The sequence below is a fragment of the Lissotriton helveticus genome, chromosome 5_1 (genome assembly GCF_964261635.1).
Source record: "Lissotriton helveticus chromosome 5_1, aLisHel1.1, whole genome shotgun sequence".
NCBI lineage: Eukaryota > Metazoa > Chordata > Amphibia > Caudata > Salamandridae > Lissotriton > Lissotriton helveticus.
Window position 1 is genome coordinate 962,905,023 of NC_136065.1, and position 25,134 is coordinate 962,930,156.

The 25,134-nt window shown below is 41.4% G+C and overlaps 1 protein-coding gene across 2 annotated transcripts in view; it reads right to left on the reverse strand.

Moving 5' to 3' along the window:
• The window catches only part of INPP5A (inositol polyphosphate-5-phosphatase A), a 1,643,294-nt gene that overhangs the window by 582,401 nt on the left and 1,035,759 nt on the right, over positions 1-25,134 (reverse strand). For both annotated transcript variants that reach the window (XM_078643463.1, XM_078643462.1), the window contains exons 7-8: positions 15,158-15,210; positions 12,288-12,407 (exon numbers count right to left, since the gene is read on the reverse strand). In XM_078643463.1, the coding sequence (XP_078499589.1) occupies positions 12,288-12,407; positions 15,158-15,210 (173 nt within the window). The remainder of the gene's footprint in view (positions 1-12,287; positions 12,408-15,157; positions 15,211-25,134) is intronic.

Below are 25,134 nucleotides of genomic sequence, written 5' to 3' on the forward strand. Positions count from 1 at the left end.
CACCACCCCTTGGATGAGGTTTTATGACGCAAAGAACTGTCCATTTTAGATCCTGTTGACTTTGATTCATTTCCACAAAATGACTGACCATCGGCGCAGTCATTACTTTCGTTTTAATCCTGGAGCAATGCTGCACCAGCCGATGCCATACTTCCTGATTGGTTTTGCCTATGTATAACTTTTGAAATGGGCATACCACTGCATATGTTACATTTCTTGTTTTACAATTCGAAAGTCTTTCAGAGTCCATTTGGTGTTCCGGTGTACAAATTCTGAACCTTCAATCGCGCTGTTGCAGACTGAACAGTTACCACACTTGTGGTATCCGACTATGGGTGTTAAGTTCCATTGAGTAAGCAAGTCCTTCTTCTTGATATTTGTGGTATTTTCAGCCCGTACTATTTTCTGGCCTATAATGGAGTTCTTTTTCATAGCAAACAATGGTGGTTCAAGTGGATGTTCCATATTTTGTAGTAGATGCCAGTTCTGAAGGATGATGCTGCGGAATTTATTTGTGTGGGGGTCAAAGGTGGAGACACAAACCATTTTCTCCTCTTGTTGTTTTTCTTTCTTAGTTAGCAAATACTCTCTTGGCTTACTATATGCTCTTTTGACTGCGTGTTTGAGTAACATTTTTGGGTATCCACGTTCTTTCAGTTGGCCATGAAACACTCCTGCATGCATCATGAAGTCTTCATTTTGGGTGCAATGTTTCCGGATCCTTAACAGTTGTCCATATGGTAAATTGTCTCTCAAACTGCTAGGATGAAAGCTCTTATAGTGTAAGAGAGCGTTACGGCCTGTTGCTTTCCTGTACAATGTTGTACTCAAAGTATTTCCATCACTTTTAACTTCTACATCCAATAATGTGAGGCTGGTCCTGCTCTTTGTCAAGTTGAATTTAATGTCTGGATGCCTACAATTAAGCCAACAAAAAAAGTTTTCAAGCTCTTGTTCAGTGCCTTCCCATATACACCAAATGTAATCTATGTAACAGTACCACATCTCCGGCGCGAAGGGACAGCCCATCGCTGTCCCTTTGATTTGGATGTAGAATGAATCATCAAATTTGAAAAAAATGTTTTTGAGTGCCAGCAAAGCCAGTTGCAGTATGAACTCAGTTGGAACCTGATGTGGACGGGTTCTAGATTCCTGATAGTATTAAAATGCTTTAAGTGCCTCATCTTGAGGAATTTGTGTGTATAAAGATACCACGTCCAAAGAGACGAGCCACTGTTTGGTTGGATCAAATCTCAGTCCTTCTGTTTTATTAATGAAGTCAGTAGTATCTTTTAAATAGGAGGGTCCTTCTTAGAGGAATGGTTTTAAGAAGACATCAACATATTTGGATATTGGTTTCATAAGTGAGTCACAGCCGGAGACGATAGGTATTCCTGCCTGCTCTTCAAGATTTTAATGGATTTTTGGAAGGAAGTAAAAAACCGGTATTCAAGGGTTATTTTTAGACAGGTGTTCATACTCCTTCTTTCCAAGTATTCCTAGGTCAAAACCTTCTTGAATAATTCCATTGATTGTTCTCTGTAATTCTTTTGTTGGATCAGAATTGATGCATCAATACCATTCTTGGTTGGAGTCCTGGTTACGACCTTCTTTAAAAAACATTTCCTTGGGCTAAATGAGGACTGCGCCTCCTTTATCAGCCGACTTGATGATGATTGAGTCATCATTTTTTAATTCTTCCAAGGCCTTTTGCTGTCCTCGTGTTAGGTTGTCGCTCACAAACGGTTTTTGCCTTTATAATTGCTGTATCGATGACAGCACCACTTGCTCAAAAGCAGGAATTTCCATCTGTATCATGTGCGTAGGGGAAATGAAACAAGATCTGTTGCTTAGGCCGGTGTCTCTTGTTAAAAAAAATGATTAGAGTCTGATTTTGCGAAAAAAGTCAATGGCTTAAATATTTAGTTTTGCAAAGTGCGTTGGACTTCTTTGAACAAATTGTAATCCTAGCTGGAGTACAGAGGTTTTATCTTTCGTTAAAATCTTGTCAGATAAATTCACAATTGAATTTACGTTTTGTAAAACTGGCGTCTGGTTCGCATTTCCCATGGCTGTTGTTTAAAGCGAACTTGTTTCTTCTGTTGGCTTTTCTCCAAAAAAGTGTTGCCTCTCTGTTGGTTTCTATTTGGCGTACCTTCTCCTATGTCAGAGTTACTTGTAGATTCTGAAGAAGATTCTGAGAATGTAAAAAATTTGTTGCAGGACCTTCCTGGAAATTCGGATAGAACGCTTCAGTAATCGGTTTTAGTATGGAAATCGTCCTTCAAGTATGGGTAGGCTGTCCCCAAACTGAAAGATTTTATATCTTTTTCCAACTTAGATGTTTTATAGTTGATAGTGTTATCCTTAGAGGTGATCAGTTCTTTATCGATCTTCTCTAACAGGGTTTTGGCCTCTTTTGCCCTATGATTGTCTTTTATTGCTTGTGTTAGTTCTTCAAGTTCAGCTGCTTCTTTTTTACAGATGCGTTGTGTAGTTTATTGTGTGCACCATCAGATCTCGACTACATTTAGTGCTGATTCCACTGAAGCCTTTTTTGTATTCAGGGTCATCCGTAAAGGTCACTGGGATGTTTTTGACCGGTAGACCCCAAGGTATTGTTCCTGCCTTCAAATGTTCCAGTAAAAAATGCCCATGAAGTTCTGTCCTTATATGTTTTTTTTGTAAACGTATGAGTTTGTCTGATTCGTTTTGTTGTTTCGCAGTGGTGCTCAAGGTGATTGTGGTAAAAGAAGAGTGGGTGGAAATCAAATTCTGAATATGTTCCTTGCTAAAGGAAAGTGTGCCTTTTTCTGACATGGTGTATAAGTGAGAACAGCGCCAAATGGGCCGAACCACTCGTTCTAGCTAATGGTGATTTTCCTTTGCGACCCCTGGCCTCAGAGAAGGCAAACATTTTCCCCCTCTGAGGCCAGGGATTGCAGAGGAAGTGCCAGGAGAAGCAGGGAGGAAGCAAGAAGTCATAACTGCGACCCCTGACTACCCCCAAATGAAGTCCATGTGGTCCAGCGGTTTCCTTTAGCGAAGGCTGGTGTCCGTAATTGGCAACTAATCTGGACTCAACAATACGTCCGGGAACAGCAGACTCAGGTGCAACTTTTGACCATAGAGGTCCCATTTCTTGGGTTGTCAATCGGCGGTCAGCGCTGATTTAAAGAATGTGGCTGCTGACTTACCGGATGGGGCTACTTCAGCTTTGATGGCCCTGGTTCCAGAGGTCACCCAAGTGCCCTATGGAGTAATTTCTTTGGTCCGGAACTCAGGAGCAACTCTTCCATGAGCCAGGAGCACATCTATCTCTTTCTTTGATAACCCACAGTGTGGCAGGTGCAGTCCAGAAGTGGGCATGGCCTTTCTTGCTAGGTCCAGCGGTCAGCAGGGCATTCCTTATTCGGTCCTTTCTCCAGTTCATTTGTGAAACTGAAGTTAAGGGTGACATTTTTATGCCCCGAAAGTGCCCTGGGGATGATGCAGTCACTAGCCAATGAGCTACCAGGAATCCTCCAACCTTTTGATGACTTCTGGCTATGTTTGGCATCTAGCAATCGCAGAGTGCACTATTCTACCCACTTTCAAGTTGTCTGAACCCTTCTTTGGATGTAAGGAGCTTGGTTTCCCACCCTATAGATTTGGCTGCCTGTGGGCTACAGGCCCACAGGAAAGCCAGTTTGGCGACTTGTGTCTCCTCTCTGTTCCAGCCGTCTGCCTGTCTACCTGAACAAAGGGGCAGCCCTACATGAATATGATCACCATTTTCCCACCAAAGACGGCTTCCTCCTGTGAAGCTTGCCTTTTGGGACAACACCCTGTGTGAATTCCTGTAAGGGGGAGGTAACACCTACCTCTGTAGCAGGCTTTTATTGTTCCTGAGTCTGGGAGTCATTCACATGATTACTCTGACTTCCCTGGGAGGGGAGAAGGCTGGCTGGTAGCCAGCAACTGTAAGAGGCCACTGGACAAACTAGGCTACAGAGTGGCAACTTGCCAAAAGTTGTCTTTCCTCAAAAGTGACATTAAATTAGACTTGGGCATCAAGTCGGGTTTTCGGTTAATTGGATACTTTAAAGTATCAATTATTTACAGTCCCATTCAGAAGCAAGTCGGACTAAGAGGCCAGCCGGTAACCCTGCATTTGCCAATAAAGCAACTAACTTTCCACAATGGAAGTGACAATTTGGAAGTTTTGCTGTTAGGGCACATTAAAAGTATATGTCCTACTTAATAATACACAGCACCCTGCCTTGGGGCTCAACAGGCCTTTTTTTGGGGAGTCTTACATATATTGTTAAGGGAGGTGGGGGTTTTGCTATTGGTTTAAATGGCAAAGTTGAACTGGTAGTTCAAACTGTCTTTCAGTCTGCAGTGGCAGACCAGGAGACATTTTGTAATTTGTCACAGGAAGGCTGCAGGCCTGAGTGGACACTAACTTACAAGCCCTGGGTACCCTTGGTACCATATATGAGTGGCTTCTAAGTAAGTCAGATTATGACAACTGGAGTGGGAACTCCTGCAAAAGGTGGTCAACAACTACAAAGTCACAAGCTTGTGAGTGCTCATTAACCTTCAACTGGGAGTCTTCCACCCTGAAAATGAACATAGGCATCACACCTGCCAAGTTGAAGAACAATCTAACCTTGTGAGGAGGGACGGGCCTTGAAGGGGGCAGGCCTCAAGCAAGAAGTACCTAGGAGACACATTTGAACCCTACCCCGCCCCCAGGCACCCTCCTCCCAAAGAAAAAAAAGAAGCTTGCTGAGGTTGGTGGCAATGTCCTTTGGTGCTTTCACATCCTTGAATGGATGTCGGCAGTTCAAAGCCCCGGAAAACGAAGTGGAAAACAACCGTTTACAGTGGTTTTCAGCTCGTTTTCCCAGCCACTGTGTGATATTGGCTTCTAACAGTGTGATGGAAGCCAATGTCAAGTTTCACACAGAGGCACCGTGTGAGTTGGCAGGTATGAGGCATACTGGGTCAATGATAGGAGAAGATCAGCTTGCTTTCTGGGTGAAAAGGAGAGGAATGGGGCATAGTGGAAAACGTTCCCACATGCAGTGGTCGCTGGCAAACTTTGAAAGTCGTGGCACGTGAAACTATTTCTTGTATTGTGCCCAGCAAGCTCATGGACCAAACATGATGGTCCGAAGGGAGGATCAGGGGTGCCTCCCACATTTTAAAAACTTGACAGATTATGCTTTTTCCAATGCAATCTCTCTAAGACACAGCCATTGATTTCATAGCCATTGAAAAGTGACACTAATTAAACCTTTCAAATCCTTAAATACCATTAAGTGTAGGATGGGCAACAATGTCAGGGCACAAATTGACACAAAAATGACAATGAAAGAAATGCGTTACTCTTGATTTATTCAAAATGCATTTATGTAAACAGTAGTGCATGATTTGGCAGGCCTGACCCCCTTGACCACACCCATTAATCCAGTCACCCATGCCACACACCCATTCACCCAAATCGCAACCCACACACTCATTCATTTATTCAGCCAATTCAAAGCATCCATCCCATTCACTCCACCTCACACATCCCAGTCTCTCTCCTATTCTCCATTCTTCATTATCCATCCAGCCCACCACTCCATGCCATCCACTCATCCATATCTTTATTACAATAAAGAGCACGAGAGCAGTGCCAAGACTGCCTGGCGAGACAAACTCAGTGCTCTACCATGCAGGGCAATGATGAGCCAAGCCCACAGTGTAATGTAGGTGAAACTTCATTTATTCACAGTAAAAAGTATATTTTAACAATGTTACGGCTCACAACAGGACGGCAATGCCCGAATACTCAGATGGAGGTGTCCCCACTTCCTCCATGGAGAAATTATTTCCACTAAGAGAAATTAAAAAATATAAAATTGTAAAATGTCCTTCGTCTTGTCATTGACATTTGCAGAAAATGTCACAGCTGACTGCTTCTGGGAATGTACTGCAGTAACATGTACTGATGAAAACTGTTGGAATTCTTTGAGAATTTCAATAATATTGTGAACCGAGATGTACGTTTTTACTTTGTCTCTGTTGACAAAACGCAAACACAATTGCTGCTCCAAAAAAGCACTTCAAAGAAAGCAAGAAGTTTGACAAAATAGCACATCTTCACGGTTATGCAATAGGGTTTTAAAGAGGTAATCTTCGGGAATTAACAACACCAGGCACTCTACAGTTGCATCAGAGAGAGGTTTTTAAAAATGTTTTTGCCTGACGCTGTCTGAAAATCTTCTTTAAACAAAATAAACTTAAAACAAGCTTAGATCCCGCCCATTACTTACCATTGGTTGGCTTTGACATCCCTCTTGTTTCCTTGCTTCTTATTGGTGAGCACCACCTGCTCACCTCCTGTCTACTCCAGGCACTTCTAGTGCTTGTCCCTTTCGTGGAGCATGGATCAAGTACAGCTTCTTGTCTGAAACAAGTATCCTTCCACTGGCCACTGGCTCCTGCAAGTACACTTTTAAAAACTTTTTTCCATGCTCTCTATAAGAGTGCATGTGTCTGCAGCCAGTCTCATTCCCTCCTTTATCCCTCCCTCCTCCCACTGTCAGGACTCTTGCCCCTGCTAAATTGATGGCCTCCCCTCCTCCCACTGTCTATTGAGTTGCTGCTCCCTCCCTCCTCTCCAGCACCTCCCACGTATTACTTGCCCCCTTATCCGGCAGACCGCTGTGTTACTGCTACCTCCCTCCTCCCCGCACTTCCCTTGTTTTGCTTGCGCCCCAAGGTTTTTTAAGATATATAGCACAGTAGTGCGGGCTGCTGTGCAGCATGGTTTAAAAAAAACAACATAAGCAATGATGCAGTCAGCACTGGCCATGTGACCGTGCTTTTTTTTGTAACTTGAAGCCATGTTGCCAGCAGCCTGCATTGCTGTGCAACATGTCTTAAAAACTTTGACAAAGTCCATAGCTCTTGCATAGATTAAACCTATTGGGTGCCAATGCTTGTTTAAGCTCTGCTATTAGTCAGGGGCCTACCATGTGAACATTGCTGAACAAGGGCCTGACAAATTAAGCTGACATGAAATTCAGAATTTCAAATGGACTTAACACATTTGACAAATACAATTAACAACAGAGGGGGATGTGTGTTAGTGTCATCTATATTTATTGTGAACTGTAAAGTGCCTGAGTGTTAATAAACATTATGTTCACATTGAGTGGATACATTACAGCCCTTTCCAGATCTCAAGGACTGGTATACATGCATAATACTGTTGACTATGAATGGGTTTTCAGTTTTATCTGAATTTATTGGCAATTCTTTACACGTAAATTCAAAAAAGAAAACTCTACAAAAGAAAGGATGGTTCGATCATAGTTGTACTAGAGCCCATTCTAATCTTAAATTCGCATTACATAGAAAGGTTAAAAAAAATGATGAAATAAATGAAGGCGAGAAGGGCATATAGATACGCTTTAAAAGCAAGGAAAAAATGGCTAAGGGAGGAGGCATGGAATGCCCTCCGAGTTGCATCTCAAATGAAAGACTCCTCAGCATTTTGGAAAGCGTTCAACGCGCCCTTTCTAGTTGATACAGGGAAGGCAAGCATAGAGATAGCGATCTCTAGGGACGAACGGGTAGATCACTTTTCTAAATTATATTCTAACCGTAGACCTGAACCAAGTTTTAGCGAATTGGTGGGGGACAGGATAGAACTCCAGATGGCTAATCACCATTCGCATCTCCAACTGGGTCTTAATGAAATTGAGGAGGCGATTCGACTAAGTAAGAGTGGTAAAGCCCCAGGAGCAGACGGCATCCTAGAGGACCTTTTTTAACATAATATAGATTTTTGGGGATCAATCTTATCTCAAGTAATCAATGCATGCATTTCGACCAGCCTCATTCGCACTTGGAGTGAATCGATTCTGGTCCTGACCTTTAAAAAGGGAGATAGGCATAATCCAGCATGTTACTGGCCTATCTTGCTCCTAGACTCTACTGGTAAAATGATCGGAAGAGTGATTCTATCTAGATTACAGGTCTGGGCAGATGACTACTTCATTATTATTAATATCCAATATGGGTTTCACAAGGGCCTGGGCACGACAGACCAGTGTCTAAATTTAGAACTAACCATAACTAACTATACTAAGGCCAGAAGGGACCCTCTCTACCTGGCCTTTGTGGATTTTTCCGCAGCTTTCAACTGCGTCATCCACAATAAACTCTGGGCAATTATGAAGAAGCTGGGACTGGAGCCATCTTTAATCTCCTTAATGCGAGAATTTTACATCGGGGCTAGAGCCAGGGTGCGATTTGGCTTAGGGGGGGGGAGTGTACCAACCATTTTATCGTTGGAAGAGGAGTAACGCAGGGTTGTGTTCTAGCACTCTTCCTATATACCTTGTATATCAACAACTTAGATCAGGTTTTGAGAAAGGAGTGCCCGGACCTCCCGTGGGTAGGGAAGCGTTCACTCTCTGAGCTCATGTACGCTGATGACGCTGTGCTTATGGCCCGCACCCCAAATAGTCTTCAAAAGGTTTTATCTAGATTTGCAAATTTTATGTTCAATTTGGACCTCACTGTTAATGCATCCAAAACATTTATACTGAAATGTGGCTTTCTCATATTTGGGGGTCCTATTTGACCACACTGGCTCATGGACACAGGCTGTAAATCTAAGGAGATGACTATTTTCCAAGGCTGTGGCAGCCCTGACTACTTTTGGCAGAAAGTTGGGCAGTCCCCCCCCCCCCCCACAGAACTACTCCATATTTATAAAGCTAAATGTGTTTTTTAATAGCGATCTATGGAGCGAGTATCTGGGGACATGTAGACGTGACATCTTTGCAGAAGGTTGAAAACAGATTCCTTAGACACTAGCTTGCTGTCCCGGCCAGTGTCTCCACTTTTAACTGTCACTCGGAATTGGGTTTATCGCATTTAGAGGATGTCATCAGCATTCAACCAATCTTTCCTTGGCATCATATCTGGACCACAGAGCAGACCAGCCTAAACCGCCAAATAATCAGTGACTGCTGTGGGTTAGATGGGGTTTCACATGTAGGGTGGCTCAAGTACATTAAAGAATTTTTGTGCAAGCTAGGCCATCAAGAATATTTTGATAACTCCATCATTTTGACCAAGGTAAACAGGAAAGTTCTTACATTTAGCTGCTTGCAATATCTTGAAAATATAAGAACAAACACAGAGATTCAAAAAACCTCAGTCTCTGCTCACCAAAACATTCTGACTACTCTTAAGATGCAGCTATTCTTAATTGATGTTACCTTTGATTTTGAAAGATTTTTATTAACACGATTTAGGATGTGTATTTTTCACAGGTTATTTAGCTTCCCAATACATAACGATTGGTCCAGACAGTTGTCCAATTGCCCATGTGATGACCTGTCCGCGCAATCCACTATGCATGTTCTATTCTTTTGTAAATTTTACACAGTCCAGAGAAAAAGGTGGATGCTTCTGGTGCTTAGAAAATTAGGTCTGAAACAATGTCACCCTGCTTTTGTAGTTATGCAATCTGTGGGGGAAGAACTCATAACTTTAGCTGTCACGTCGTTTTTGAAGTCTGTTTTTAACTGTAGAAAGACTATTCTCATGTAAGAATTTCTACTGTATAATTTATTTTAAATAATCCCGTGGATATCTATATTAGTAACACGAGTTTCCATTGTTCTACTTTCAATGTGCTTTTTGATTATTCTTTTAATCGGTAAAGCTTGATTGATTGACTATGAATTGAAAATTGGATACATTTGCACCAGCATTTGCACTGACCGACCAGTGCAAAATGACATTTGTTGGAACTTCTTAGTAAAACTGCGACATCTGCACTACCTGAAAATCATGTTCTGCACCAATCAGTCACAATATAAGGAAGTGCCGAACTGCTCATTCATCAGCACAACAATCTCAATCTGGCCCCGGAAAGGTTACAAAAAATACATGAACTTAGTAATGTCTATGATCATGACGAGAGGTTTCTTGGTGCAATATAACAGACACTCAGTGGAACTCAATCATTAGACCGGGGAAAATTGAAAGGTCTATTAAACTTGCCGGGATTAAAGCCTATGACTATAGGATCAAGTGATCTTGCTGGTAGTTGGGTCTTATGGATTTATTAGTATACGGTGTCATAAGATTCACTTCCAAGCAAGAGAACATATAGAGGATATTTCGATGAAAAAACGACCTACTTCCATCAAAACTTGAAAATGTTCCATGCACAAACTGTGCTTTTCCGTTATGGATCGGGAACAAATTATCAAAAATCTACAGGGAATCAAATCTGATAAAGGTGCATGCAAAATTTGTATCATTTGCTTTTGCGCAATTAAGGAAAATTTTAGGAAAATGACACAAAATTATTTCCGAACCCCATAACAGTTGGGAAGTTATTACAAAGGTAAATGTAGTCACAGGGGAGCAAATGCATCTTCACACACACTTTGGATAGGAGGAGGCATTTTGCGCCAAAAACAGTGCAAAAAAAAAAGCTCTGCGAACAACAGCCAGAGCGCCGTTCATGGTAAATTTTAACACTATTATGCCACAGCACATAATTGCACACTATTCTTGGAAAAAAATATTCTGTGAATGGTGCGGCATTAGGTGAAGTGGCATATAGCAAGAATTTTGGTAATTTCGCATAACAAGTGTAATAAAACAAATGACCAAAATTACATTAAAAAATCACGCACAATACAAATTTCGCCTCAGATTAGTTAAAAATCAAAACAAAAGCTTAAAAAACAGCTTTTCACATGTGATAATAGTTTCCCCTACTAATATTCTTTAAGATAAAACTGTAAAATAGCGCCAAGACACTCGTTACAAACAAATACCCAATAATAAATAATAATGATAGTAAAAAAATCGTGTCATCAGTTTTATGTATGTATACTCTTGTTTAATGTTTTTACCCATCTTATTAAACTCCATTAGCTACCTGTTACTATATAAGATAGAATATAGCACACTGCTTTTTCTTTCTTACCTACATCTGACAAAAGCAGACCACGAGGCTCAATGAGATGAGCGGATAGTTTACAACTGAAAGAAGAAACAGGCAGCTCGAGAATCTTAGACATAGGGCTACAATTTGCTTCCAGAGCCTATCTTTAACCCCGCACTGCAACTTTGTTTGCTTTCCAGTGATCAAAGTATTGGTTACGCTGGATAGCGCATACATGACCATAACATATAAAGTGAGCACAGGAAGTACTAATTTATCATAATTCTTTGCCACCATTTGCCCTGGCTGGTATCACAAATAGTTGTAGAGGTGGAGCAACGCTATTTTACGACCTTAGACGATTGTAAATGGGGTAAACTTTGTTTACAATGATGTTGATACATCGCACGCCATTACAAAGCGTTCATTACAACAACCACATTGTTACCTCGCATACCATTACAATGCAAGTCGTTACGACCACTAGCTATCGGGGGTAGTAGGTGTTGGATTTTAAATCCGACACCTTCCCTACTGTTGCACAGACTGGAGTTGGAATGGTAAATTATACCATTCCAAAATCCAGCGCCCGCCCTACAGCGAGCCGTTGTAATGACTTGCGTTGTAATGATATACTTTATAACAACGAGGTCATTGTAATGACTGCATTGTAATGGCATGCGTTGTAAACGTGTGCATTGTAATGTGGCCTATTCTGTAAGTAGTGGCTTATTATGAGCACTTTAAAAGCACCTTTTGCTTTTAGCTGTAAATGTAGCAGCTTTTGTTGATGTATTTATCTATAATACACAACAGATTGTAGAACAGTAACACCCGGAAAGCAAAAGAATAACACAACTAAAAATCATAACAGAACAAAACAGTCAAAACAATGCAATATAACCACAGTTAACACAACATCACATAGCAATAATACACCAAATGAATACGGCACCATAAAAAACACTATATGACTTCCAGAAATCTACTTTTCTAACACAGTGGTAAAAAGCATTTACACCAAGCACTGCCTTGACTTACCACCAAGGACGTGAAATAGAGCCAGTCAAAAATGCTTTGTGATCTGGCCCATATATTGACCATTGTCAGCAAAAGGTTGCAAGGTTAACAGCTTAGGAAACGTAGAAACATTTCATACAAATATTTTATTAAATTGCAAACACAAATTGAAACGCAGATGAGATGATGTTTTGCTATGAAAATCTTTAACATTTTTAGATGTAGATGTTTTTCAAGTGTTCTTATTGTTACATTCAATACAAATGCATACGATTACACTTATACAGAAGGGGCGTAGTTTACATACCTATTGAGTACATAACTTAGAGCCTTCTGGCGGATTCCTGAGTAGACAGAGGGGCTTGTTTCCCACGCAATTAAATTAGAAGCATCATGGAAAAGGTGGATGTTCACCAAGTCAAAGGCACTACAACAGAATAGGCGAAATCAATGAACTACTTAAGAGTATATGTTTTGACATAGCAATATAAGTCATACAAGAGCACCGAATAACATTGACATATCACAGTATAGCATTACAGCCCACTGCCGAGGGCTATACCAGTTGATAAAGGCGCTGTACCTGACGCATATAATGAGCAAAAAGGCCTTTAACAACCGGTATAGCCTAAGGCAGAAGGGCTATTATGGTATTAGAACAATCAACCCATTAAGACTAGAATGTTCTAAATTTAAAAGGGAAAAACGTAAAGACAAACATTGGAATATTGTAGGAGAGGGCTATCACCAGCAGTTATACGCCCAGAGCTACCCCCTTGTATTTAACATTGTAATGTTCTAATAAACTATGCATGTCAAAACTGGGGTTACAGTCCATGATCAGTACAACCCACCCTATTGCTCCATGAAGAATATCTTTAGGCCTTGGGGGTTAAAGAAATCTTCAAATGATTGTCTCAATAGAGAGCTACCTCTATAAACCATGTGAGGACAATATCAGATAGATTAAAAAAAAGTCATGATAAGGAGTCCTTCTGGTTAATTACATTTTTAAGAGAACCTACATTTACGGGCTTTCTAGGGACAAAAGAAATAGAGTAGATTATAAAGGACCTTCAAGGATCTACCAAGTACTCTCGAAGACAATTCTCAGAGTTTGAGCACAAACGCTACAATCTCATCCTTATGCTATTACTCGAAGAGTATGGTGTCTGCACCAAAGTCACCTCTCTACCCGACGGGTAGCCTTGTTTACTTTTTCTATGGATATGTGATGGATATTGGGGATGGGGATGGAGGGGGAAGTTACTGTAGGCCAGGGTCTTCGATAATGTATTTAGAAGATTGAGGGCAACTGACGGATCAACCAATTTTTATGTATAGCTTGACAGCACAGCTGTCTGCAAGTGGTATTATTAACAGTTCTTTGAAATATACGCAGAGTAGGCTTTACTGCCACCTAGATGAGTGTTACCCACTAACCTCATGCCATTAACAATCCGGTGTATGATTGCACCTTCCAGAGAGTGCTTGCACTGGAACGCATAAGGACTATTTTACATCTGAAAATTACATTCAAAGATCACACATTATATGCTATATAATTTTTTCACAGAATGCAATCCTTTCTTTCCACTTGTTTCCCAGCACTGGCACAGCCAATAGGCCAGCCTTAAAGTAATAAACGACATTTGTAAAGGCAAAGCATGCAAAAAACATTTGTGAATGCTTTGTTCACATGTGTTGGCACATTAAAGGCATACCTATGGGCTTAGCCAATGCTTGCTGATTTACATTCTGTATTATCTCAAATTGCTAATATTAGTGAGAGTATGGGACTTCAAATGGAGTTAAAACGTGTTGCTAGTGTCCGCTGGAGAGTGCTAAATAGTGTTGATTGCTGGGATGATACATAAAATGAGTTTTCTTCCCTCTACCATTTCATTTCAGTTGGTTTCCCTTTCCTGTGTTTTTGACTCAGATTAGTGCCTTTCGCCTTTCCACTGAACTTATTTGTAGATGGTATGGAGTTGGGGGGCGTGGGTAGATTTAGGGCTCCCTTCACTATGAGTGGCAGGTACTGTGTCATCGGAATTACAAGCATGGACATTTTAAGGATTTTGGGGGCCTTGGCCAAACATATGTTTGGGTCCCCTTTTTCGGAACAGCTTTACATTTATGATCAGACTGCAGGTTTTTCACACCCTCTTTGACCAGGAGACGGGCACTGCACAGGCACACTGGTCCAAATTCTAAATGCGCTTCCATCTAATATTCAGAGACAGTGAAGTGTGTTTTCAACATTATAATATAGCAGCAGCTTAATAGTATTATTGCAAATAATCTCCGCGACCTAGATCCTCTTTTGATCTAAATTGAACATTTTTATGGATGTTGCATGGTGTTGAAAAACAAACACTGTTTCTGTGCAAAATATCTGTAATAAACTCACACATCACGTGTTAAAAACACATTAAAGGAAAATAGTATTTAAAACAATCTATGTTTAAGAATCATTCAAGGCCATTAGGGCATGACTTTGTGGAGAACAGAGACAGATCTTTGGGGGGGGGCTGAAATGCTGGGGTCCTGGGCCAGACCAGAATCCACTTTGCAATTGCCTTAAGACGTCTCTGATTACAAGTTTCCATACGTAGATCTCAGAAATGTGTAAACTAGGGATGACGGTTTATTAGTTAAAATCTGCCTTCTCTCACTTCCAATAATAGGGCTTTATGAGCAGCAGACGTCTGTGCAAGAGGAACTGATATGAGCCCAGCAACAACATCTAATAAATGAGAAGGATACGACAGGCAGATATGAAATATTTCACTCACAACAGACACGGGTCATACCTGAACCGATTAAATGCTTCTAAAAGCTCTCCACAATATAGCCCCGCCGGGGAGACTGTTAGTCACCAAGAAGCATAAATACTCAATTTATATATTTCCCTGCCTCCCAAGCATCTATTTTTCCCAGCAAGAATAATGGTATGTTAATGAGAGTATACTACATTTTGCTAAATATGCCCAATCATTTGTCATCTGCTCCTTTCTTTGGATTGTTCTCACGCGAGACGAGTAAGACTAATACATCACTCCAATAAGCTCCACCACTTAAAAACCGCGTTTGATTGATGCAATGATTCAAGAGCTCCATAAAGAAATATAATGTAGAGACAATCATAAATATCTTGGCAGAAATAAAACTCACCAGTCACTGATACACCACCGCGTTCGAATGAAGCCTTTCCTGGATAATTTACTCTGAGGACAAACACATAAAGAAGTCACTTTCAAAGTGGCAATATAAAAAAAGTGAAAAGCCTACAAATAATTTAAACATTAACAATCGCATTTAAATGCTTGCTGCTGAAACGGCATGATGTGTGTATTTTGTCTTGAAGGGTGTGTATTTATGAAGGAGGGAATATCTAACTGTAATGTGGAAATTATTTCATCCTTTAAATTTCCCAATATTAAATCACTCTCATCGGAATGCCAGACTTACAAGCGGATAGTAATATTTAAATTATATTTTTGGCACAAACTGTATAGCACACAGTTGTCGCTGTCAGGTTGCCTTCCGCGTTGTGCTGAAGTTTGCGCCGCAGACTTGGGGTTTTCTTGCAATGACCCGTTGAGAGTATTGTGTTGTGGTTTATTTCTAAGTTAGATGGGGACGATATATTACATTATTTTTGGGTTTCTGATTTTGATATTGGATGATGGGCACAAATATTTCCTAAATGGTGAAATAGAGATAAATAACTTAAGAAAACAATTTTTTCCTATGACTAAATTAGGGCTGCAATTAATCAGGTTTGAGATAAAGAAGTGTAAAGTGTCTTGCCTCAAATGCTGAACTCACCACGTTGGATTTGTTCTGCACTCTGGCTGCTTTACTTTGATTTTACACTGACCCTCTATGCCGCGTTTTACTTCTACTGTGATTTTTGAGGGTTTTAGAGACGAGTAACTTATTTCACCTTTGCCTGAGGTCACTCTTGTTCATGTACAATCTGACACTGTTTATGAGGTCAGTTTCCACATTTAGTTCTTAAGTGGTACTTGTGTGTGTTTGTGATAATTTGATCTACCATGGTACATGATCCTACAGGAAAACTATTAGAGTTCGACACTTCAGCACAATCCTCTGTGGCCAGTAGTGGGAACTCAGAATTAACACTAAAGACTCATTCCCTGCTTGGACCTTGTGAGATTCTACCATATGGAGTCTACCATAACAGAGCCTTATCTTTCAGATAACCTACCACAGTGTTCAATTAATGTGTACATCTACATGCTCGTGGATATCAGAGACCATCAGTTATCACCATTCGCACACATCCTTAGGCCTGTCGAATACTGCAGCTGCTGGACCACCCTCTGCTCAACACCTACTGCACTCAGTCAGTATATTGCTGGATCTGATTGTGTGCAAAAGAAATTACCTCTTAAATAGTCTTTCCCAGAGGTGAATTCAGTGATCTTCTTCTACTGATTATGTGTTGCTAGAAACAAGACCATCATTTAAACTACATTAGCAGCATCCTTGCTGAGGGAAGACTTGATGAGAACGAGGCCCTTTCTTATCAATTTGACATCGAGACCACTGTCCGCGAGGTATGCTCTCAGGCTCAAACGTTTAAATTTCTTTTCGAATGACTTCCTAGTCAGGATAACTTCAGCCACCTCCTTCCCCCGATATCCCCAGAGTGAGGCACATTCTAGTTTGCATGCAGCTATTTTCTGATGATGGATACTGATGGCCTGAAATGAGAAGGGTTTTCAGGCACTATTGAATTTTTTCTTTAATAGTTTCATGAGCTTTGCCAATCAACTCCACCAAAACTAAATCAGTGGTGATGAAAGCAGGCTTTTCAGTTATAGGGAGAAAAATTGTAACTTGTCTCTACCTTTGATTATTCTGGCATGACTATTCCTTCAGTGGATCGTGGCAGCTGCAACTCAAGAAACTCACCGAATCGAAGATCAGGTGCTGTTATTATATGTGACTGCCATTTTGCATTTCTTCAGACTTTTAAATACTTTGGTGATTTACCAGGCTAAGTATGCTGCTGCTGCTTTGTGCTGTTGTGGAATGATTGCAGAGACAACAAAAAAACTGTTTTTTTGGTAGCGCTATTTCTAGTAGCTAAAAACACTCTGTTAGTTCTTGTTTACATGGAGCTTACCTTTAAAGATAATGGGCTAGAATTATGACTTTGCATGCTGATAGAAGTAGTGGCCATGTACTAGATTATGTCAAGGGGTTCCTGTGAATCTAAATGGATGGACAATGTGTTGGAATAGACAGATGCAGAGAAACTTCAAATGTTTAAGAACCACATGAATCTGGCAATTATATTAGGGAATGGAAATAACAGTGGAGGGTGTTGCCGATTCCTTTGGCTGCCCCTCTGCCATAGGCTCTGATAAAGTTCCATAGAACGCATTACGATGATAAATTAATATATTCTAAATGGTGGATAAGTTAACTGATATACGTATGTTTGGTTGGTGGTCTATTAACTTTGCTGCTGACCTTGTTGTACGAGCATGGGTTTGTTATCTTACCAATCTGTTTATTGTTAAAGAGACACTTATCCCTTGGTATAGAGGAAACCTTTTTTTGGGTATCTTTAAGACCTTCTCTGGATATCCTCTTGCTCTGAAAATCTTCTCCATTAATAAACATTCCTCAGACAATCCCTCCTCAGTACCAACAATTCCATTTTGTTCTAAGAAGCTTCCCATAAGGTATGCTCTACTTCAATTTGCTGGGATAATGACTTCAAGCATGGAGAACGCTGTTCCTTGCAGCAGACTTAATAGAATTTTATGTAGGCACTGGCATTTGATTCAGGCGGATGCAATCATGAGAGCCACGTGGAGTCCCCAATCCCAGATTAAACTATTGTTAACTTCACGCATTGAAAGCTAGACTAATTTCGAGCTATTTAAAGAGACCATCAGACATGGGTTGGCTATGCCTGACAGTAGGATTTCTTAGATGCACAAAATGAAAAAGCATGTAGAACCAGTACTAACCGTGTCTCCTATTTCTTACCAAATGGCAAACAAAGGAGATTTCTAAACACCTCACATGTAATTTAATCTATTATGTCTCTATTGTTAAGTGTCCCTGTGATAAACAGTATGTGGGCACCACTATTTTTCATGTCAAAAAGTGAATACTTGAACATCTAACAGCCATTAGGAAGTCTGATGTAACATATACCATAGCGCAAAATTTCAAAATATATCATGAACAAAATGCTGATCAGTTAAAACTCTTTGCAATAGACAGGGTGGAACACAACGTCAGAGGAGGTGATTAAAAGAAATCCCTGATCCAACTGGAAAGCAACTGCTTTCTTGATATCAATACGAAACAACCTCATGGATATAATGTCAATGAGGGATTAGCAGTCTTTCTGTAAAATTGAGACCTTTTGATTTATGTCAAGTTGAAGATCACATGTTGCTGAGAAATGTCTTCCTCCTCCCTCATACCCGTCTCTTTGAATGCAATCGATGACTAGAAATTGGTTCCATATATATCAATACAGTTCACTGGGTACAACATGTAGACTCCCAACATTGATTTATACCACCCACTGGGGTATATAATGGAAGCATGATAACCAATATGGATGAAATATGTACATATACACACACACATATATGACTAACATATAACAATGATACACAGAATACAGCCATTGCTATTTTCAAAGTGAAATGTTTATACACACATTGGTATTTTACACTGTGAGGAGGGACTCACCGGTATAGAACCCTGGGCTGATTTCCCTCTACAGACACCTGTGCCACTTTCCCGACGCCATTCACAGGATCCCACATGAGCGCGAAATCCATGCCGTTGTCCTGTATCTCCACAGAGAGATGCAGACGGGAACCCGGAAGGGGGAGGAGAATACCCCGGAAGCTCTTTTCCTGATCCAATAAAAAGAGAGGAGACGAAGGAGAAGGAGGAGGTCAAACCGGTGGCGTGAAACGAGGAAGAAGGACGTCGGAAGCGCGAAGCGGAAAAGACGGACCCTGTAGCTGTGCACCCGAAGAAGACCCAAGGAGCAGAGACGTGGCGGAGACAGAACCGGACGAGCATTGTTCTGAGGAGTGGTGGAGTCCTCCGGAGGATGCTGTAGAGCGGCCACAACTCTGGGGAGTTGCGGCAGAGCCGGTGAGTACCAGCGTCCCTCAGGAAGGAAGGGGGGAAACAAGGGAGGCAGGTGGGGAACCAGGCCTTCCTTAAAGAACGTGGGTTTTAGTTGTTTTGTGTAATTAAGGGAGTAGGTAGCTCGCTGTTTTGAGGACCTTGTTGTTTTGGTAGCAGGTAGCTCAATGTTTTGGGGACCTTGTGGTTTTGGGTCATGCGTATCTGAATTTTATCAAAGCTGCAAGCAGAAACCCGAGCTGGTTGTAGGGTCTTCTGTTGTTTTAGTCGTTTAAAGGTCATAGAACACATCTGTGAGTACCAGGTGGCCCTGATACATTAACTGTGCAACTTCTACTTTAAGCTGTTTCTTTTGTACACAGGACGTACCCATTTAAATTACCCCAACCCTCCCCTCCCTTCACCTAGTCCCTTTTCCAGGCACTTCTTTTCACTTACGACTTTCACCATCTAGCCTGAGCAAGACGTTCTGAGCACTAAAAGGTGTGGTGACGGGTACAACCACTTTGAATAGCCCCAAGATATAGTGTTCTGACGGCTCTTCTTTCTCCCTCTTATGAGCCTCCGGGGAGAACCCCGTGATTCTGAAGACGAGGAGCAAGGAACATCGCCCTCTATCTCACCATCCAGCTCAACGAGGACACCATCAGAAGGAGAACCTGAAGAAAACCCTCGTGAATCCAAATCTTTTGTTACTTCTGGCAATAAAAGTAGAACACTTGGCAAATACATACAGCCTCCTCGCCTGTTTATCAAACCTGCACTATGATGTTTTTTCTGTTGTTTATTTATTGATGCATTAGGACACATCATAGCACTATTTGCACTTTGAGAATGGACCAACGTTTATTGGACTCAATCAATTATGGCTGTAATGAATTTATGAGCATATGTATGGGTCTGGCAATTTTGAAGCCATTCCATGTATAAACATAGTTGGCATAGTGAATAATATGGTGACTGCAGCACGCATGGCTAAAATAAAACATTGCTAGTGCCCGTTCAGGTATAGACTATTGAGTTTGTTCCGTTTGTTGTCACACATTATTTTGAGCTGGTATTATTGCAAGGCCCATTTTTTGAAAAAACTGTCACATTTCTGGGAACAAAGTTGTAATTCAATTTCAAGATTAACTATTTAAAGTTGGCGGTGCCATTGAAGCTTTAATGCAATGTGGGGTTTTACGTCCTCTTTTTATCTTCATTGTTTAGTCACTATTTGTATTCTAGGGGAACTGGGAACAAGTATGTCTATTGAAGGTTAATGGCTAAAATGTGTCTCATTTCTGAATAAATTGCTGAACTGCTATTCCTGGAGTGCCTGCTCTTTTGTTTGCCTGGTGGAATTAATGTATATGAATATATATGTAAATATCTAAGCAGAAACATACAGGGCCATATTATAAGGAAGTGGCCCAAAGGTGCAATGGGCAATTGCGCCAGCTTTGCATGAGGGTGTTCCCTCATTTGCATGGGGGTGTGGGCCGATGCAAATGAGGAAATCCCTTTGCCTTTGCGCCCCTGCCATATTACAAACACGGTCGCAGAGGCAAAGAAGCTTTCAGAAGGCGCACTGACAGTGTACCACCTAAAAGATAGTGCACTGTCAGTGCACCCCCTGATGGCAGTCCTCTGGAGGGGGAAAGGGGGTCCCATGTACCCCCCAGACATCCCCTTGCAGGCAGGTAGAGTCACTCCCTCACCTGCCTGCAAAGGGATCTCTATTCCCGCAGGCGGGTGGCTGCCTGCACAGAAAAACACAGAGCAGCTTCAAAGCAGCCACTCAGTTTTTCATATGGATGCGCTGCCCCCTGGGCACCACAAATTCGCGGTTGGCTTGGGGGCTGCACATTCACCATAATGCTGTGCATTTACCTTGATTCCACCAAGTGCATATTTTAAAAGGCGCGCCCTGTGAAATTAAGGAAAATGCACCGTAGGTATAATACGACCCCTGATATTTATGTACAAGCAACTACTTCAGTAAATCACTTTATTAACATGAAGGCTGTACAGTTTTCTGGTGCTCCTGGATTAAATTCAAAATAATAATTCTCTGCAAAATCCCAATAAATTCAAAACGTTAGTTTCTGACCACCTGAAATTTAATATAGGATTGGTCATCCTGAAAGGAAAATGTACAAACTATTACCAGGTATTCTTACGAGATTACTTCTCAGGCAATTGCTCTTTTACACTAACCCTCATTTCCAACATACATCAAGATGTCCAAAATTTAAAGAATGCTTACAGGTTTACATATAACGCTGACCTTTGCAGCCCTGATAAATTGATGCTAAATAAAAGCAAGCAATTCCATATCTGAGGTCTTTCGAAAAACTATATTACTTTCTATGGTCTTTTGGGAAAATATTGTTTCTTTAAAGCTTGTATACTTCAGATGATCAATGACTAACTTTGATCCAGCATAAGTTCCTCTTTATCTAATATTGGTCACGAGCAGAAATGCACAAACTAGAGTTTACACAATACAACATATATTGTTCATGTAAATCTTTGAATGATTTGAGGGTCATATGTTTTTATATTGACTGTGAGTTGGTTAGAATGGAATGAAAGTATGGCAATAATGTTTCTGTTTTTGAAACATAAGTCAAATTATCTAAAATATAAATTATGTATGTCTATGATGACCAGGTTGATGCTTTCAGGATGCCACAAAAGCAATTCCCATTGAGGTAATTAAAATAGGGAGCAAAGATGTATATTGACAATCTAGAAGAGTAGTAAGCAAGGAAGCTCACATGTACAGAAAATTGAATTTTGGATATACATTCTTTAAAAACACTGGAAGCATATCTGTACAAAAGAAGAGACTAAATATATATATATATATATATATATATATATATATATATATATATATATATATATATATATATATATATATATATGAATAGAACTCCTCCAAGCGAATGAAGAAATAGAGGCCACAGCAGGGGAGAACAGTGGAGGCACCTTTATTCAGCAGCAACACACCCATTGCGAATGCATTTCGGCATCCATGACGCCTTCTTCAGCGCCAGGGGTATGAAACAGGATGTCCATCTGGGGATAAATGCCCTGCCCCATCCTGTTATATGATGCATAGGTCCGCCCCCAAGGTGAGTAGTCCCAGCATACATTTCCTGCTAGTAACCGGTCGTCTGGTTACTACAAGTCCCAGAATGCCTTTGAGTGTGGGTCAGTGTTGCGAGGGGTGGATATTATGCCTGATGACTTTGGCCCCCAAATTTGAGTATGCTCGCCATACATCGCCGCCTCCTCAGCTCCCCAACCGCAGCAACCTCCTTAACCCGGGTCAGTCTTTGGCGGGGGCGGGTCGCAAGTCCAACTAGCCCAGGGTGCCCTCAATGAGAACAACACCGCCTCTTCTTTTCCCAGGCACAGAGGTGGGTTTCAGTCCTTCCGTTACCACGGAAAACATGATTCCACCGAAGCAGAGACCAGTAGTTGCTGAAGCCGACTTTGTGCTGCGGGGACCTCCAAAAGCGCGACTCTGGAACTCGCGCTGATAAATGAATAGAACTCCTCCAAGCGAATGAAGAAATAGAGGCCACAGCAGGGGAGAACAGTGGAGGCACCTTTATTCAGCAGCAACACACCCATTGCGAATGCATTTCGGCGTCCATGATATATATATATATATATATATATTTTTCACAAACGCCCTAGAGCTTTTCAGGACACACTCGTGTTCAGCCTGCCATCCGGCCTCACTGGATTATCTCCCCACTGGCTCACAGGTATATCATGATGCTTGCCTGACGCGTTTCGAGGTCACTCGCCCCTTAATCATAGGCGGCTCAGAATGTGGTGACAGAGACTTCATTTTATTCGTTGTTAACATGCACGCATTCTATTGGTTGAGGATTGACGTTTTTGTTCGTGTTGCATGCTGGGAATTGTATTTTTCACAAGCTCTGGGTCACAAACTAGTTTTGAGCAATTGTTCATTCCTAAGTGGAGACCCGTGATACCAAGGAGAGTTGCATTCAATCCGGCTTCACACGCTGCGTAGAGCGGCAGAGTTCCGTTCCACAGCCCCTCCAGTCCGTTCCCCGCTCCGCGGTGACTAGAGATGGTGCGTCCTGTCGCGGTAAGGACCCCGCGCTGCATAAATTTTTCACAAACGCCCTAGAGCTTTTCAGGACACACTCGTGTTCAGCCTGCCATCCGGCCTCACTGGATTATCTCCCCACTGGCTCACAGGTATATCATGATGCTTGCCTGACGCGTTTCGAGGTCACTCGCCCCTTAATCATAGGCGGCTCAGAATGTGGTGACAGAGACTTCATTTTATTCGTTGTTAACATGCACGCATTCCATTGGTTGAGGATTGACGTTTTTGTTCGTGTTGCATGCTGGGAATTGTATTTTTCACAAGCTCTGGGTCACAAACTAGTTTTGAGCAATTGTTCATTCCTAAGTGGAGACCCGTGATACCAAGGAGAGTTGCTTTCAATCCGGCTTCACACGCTGCGTAGAGCGGCAGAGTTCCGTTCCACAGCCCCTCCAGTCCGTTCCCCGCTCCGCGGTGACTAGAGATGGTGCGTCCTGTCGCGGTAAGGACCCCGCGCTGCATACATTTTTCACAAACGCCCTAGAGCTTTTCAGGACACACTCGTGTTCAGCCTGCCATCCGGCCTCACTGGATTATCTCCCCACTGGCTCACAGGTATATCATGATGCTTGCCTGACGCGTTTCGAGGTCACTCGCCCCTTAATCATAGGCGGCTCAGAATGTGGTGACAGAGACTTCATTTTATTCGTTGTTAACATGCACGCATTCCATTGGTTGAGGATTGACGTTTTTGTTCATGTTGCATGCTGGGAATTGTATTTTTCACAAGCTCTGGGTCACAAACTAGTTTTGAGCAATTGTTCATTCCTAAGTGGAGACCCGTGATACCAAGGAGAGTTGCATTCAATCCGGCTTCACACGCTGCGTAGAGCGGCAGAGTTCCGTTCCACAGCCCCTCCAGTCCGTTCCCCGCTCCGCGGTGACTAGAGATGGTGCGTCCTGTCGCGGTAAGGACCCCGCGCTGCATACATTTTTCACAAACGCCCTAGAGCTAGTTTGTGACCCAGAGCTTGTGAAAAATACAATTCCCAGCATGCAACACGAACAAAAACGTCAATCCTCAACCAATGGAATGCGTGCATGTTAACAACGAATAAAATGAAGTCTCTGTCACCACATTCTGAGCCGCCTATGATTAAGGGGCGAGTGACCTCGAAACGCGTCAGGCAAGCATCATGATATACCTGTGAGCCAGTGGGGAGATAATCCAGTGAGGCCGGATGGCAGGCTGAACACGAGTGTGTCCTGAAAAGCTCTAGGGCGTTTGTGAAAAATAAATAAATAAATAAATATATATATATATATATATATATATATATATATATATATATATATATATATATATATATATATATATATATATATATATATATATATATATATATATATATATATATATATATATATATATATATATATATATATATATATATATATATATACTCCACAGCTGAGCAGCAGCAATTCCTCCTCGCCACATCAAGTACACACACGGACCAGCAGGTAAGTGCAGAATTCTTTATTTTTTGCTGTATATCGCCATAACGTTTCGGCTCATCTGAGCCTTGTTCACATGACAATGTGATATTGGCAGACCTCGACTTTTAAAGTGACTGTGAATAATTCAAATCAAACCATGTGACAGTGTTTGTAATAGATATGGTAGAAATACTACGGCAATACAAAATGAATCAAGATGTTGAAAATGATAAAATCTCTTCTCATAGAGTTGTTAAACATTCGATTATTTAACTATATACAGTGCAAATTTGGCAATAATGTGCAAAACGGCATTTATGCAAAATAGGCTGTTCACATTTCATTTGTTAATAAAAACAAACATTGGTTGCTGAATTTGCCCTTATCAAGAGCCTGCATATTA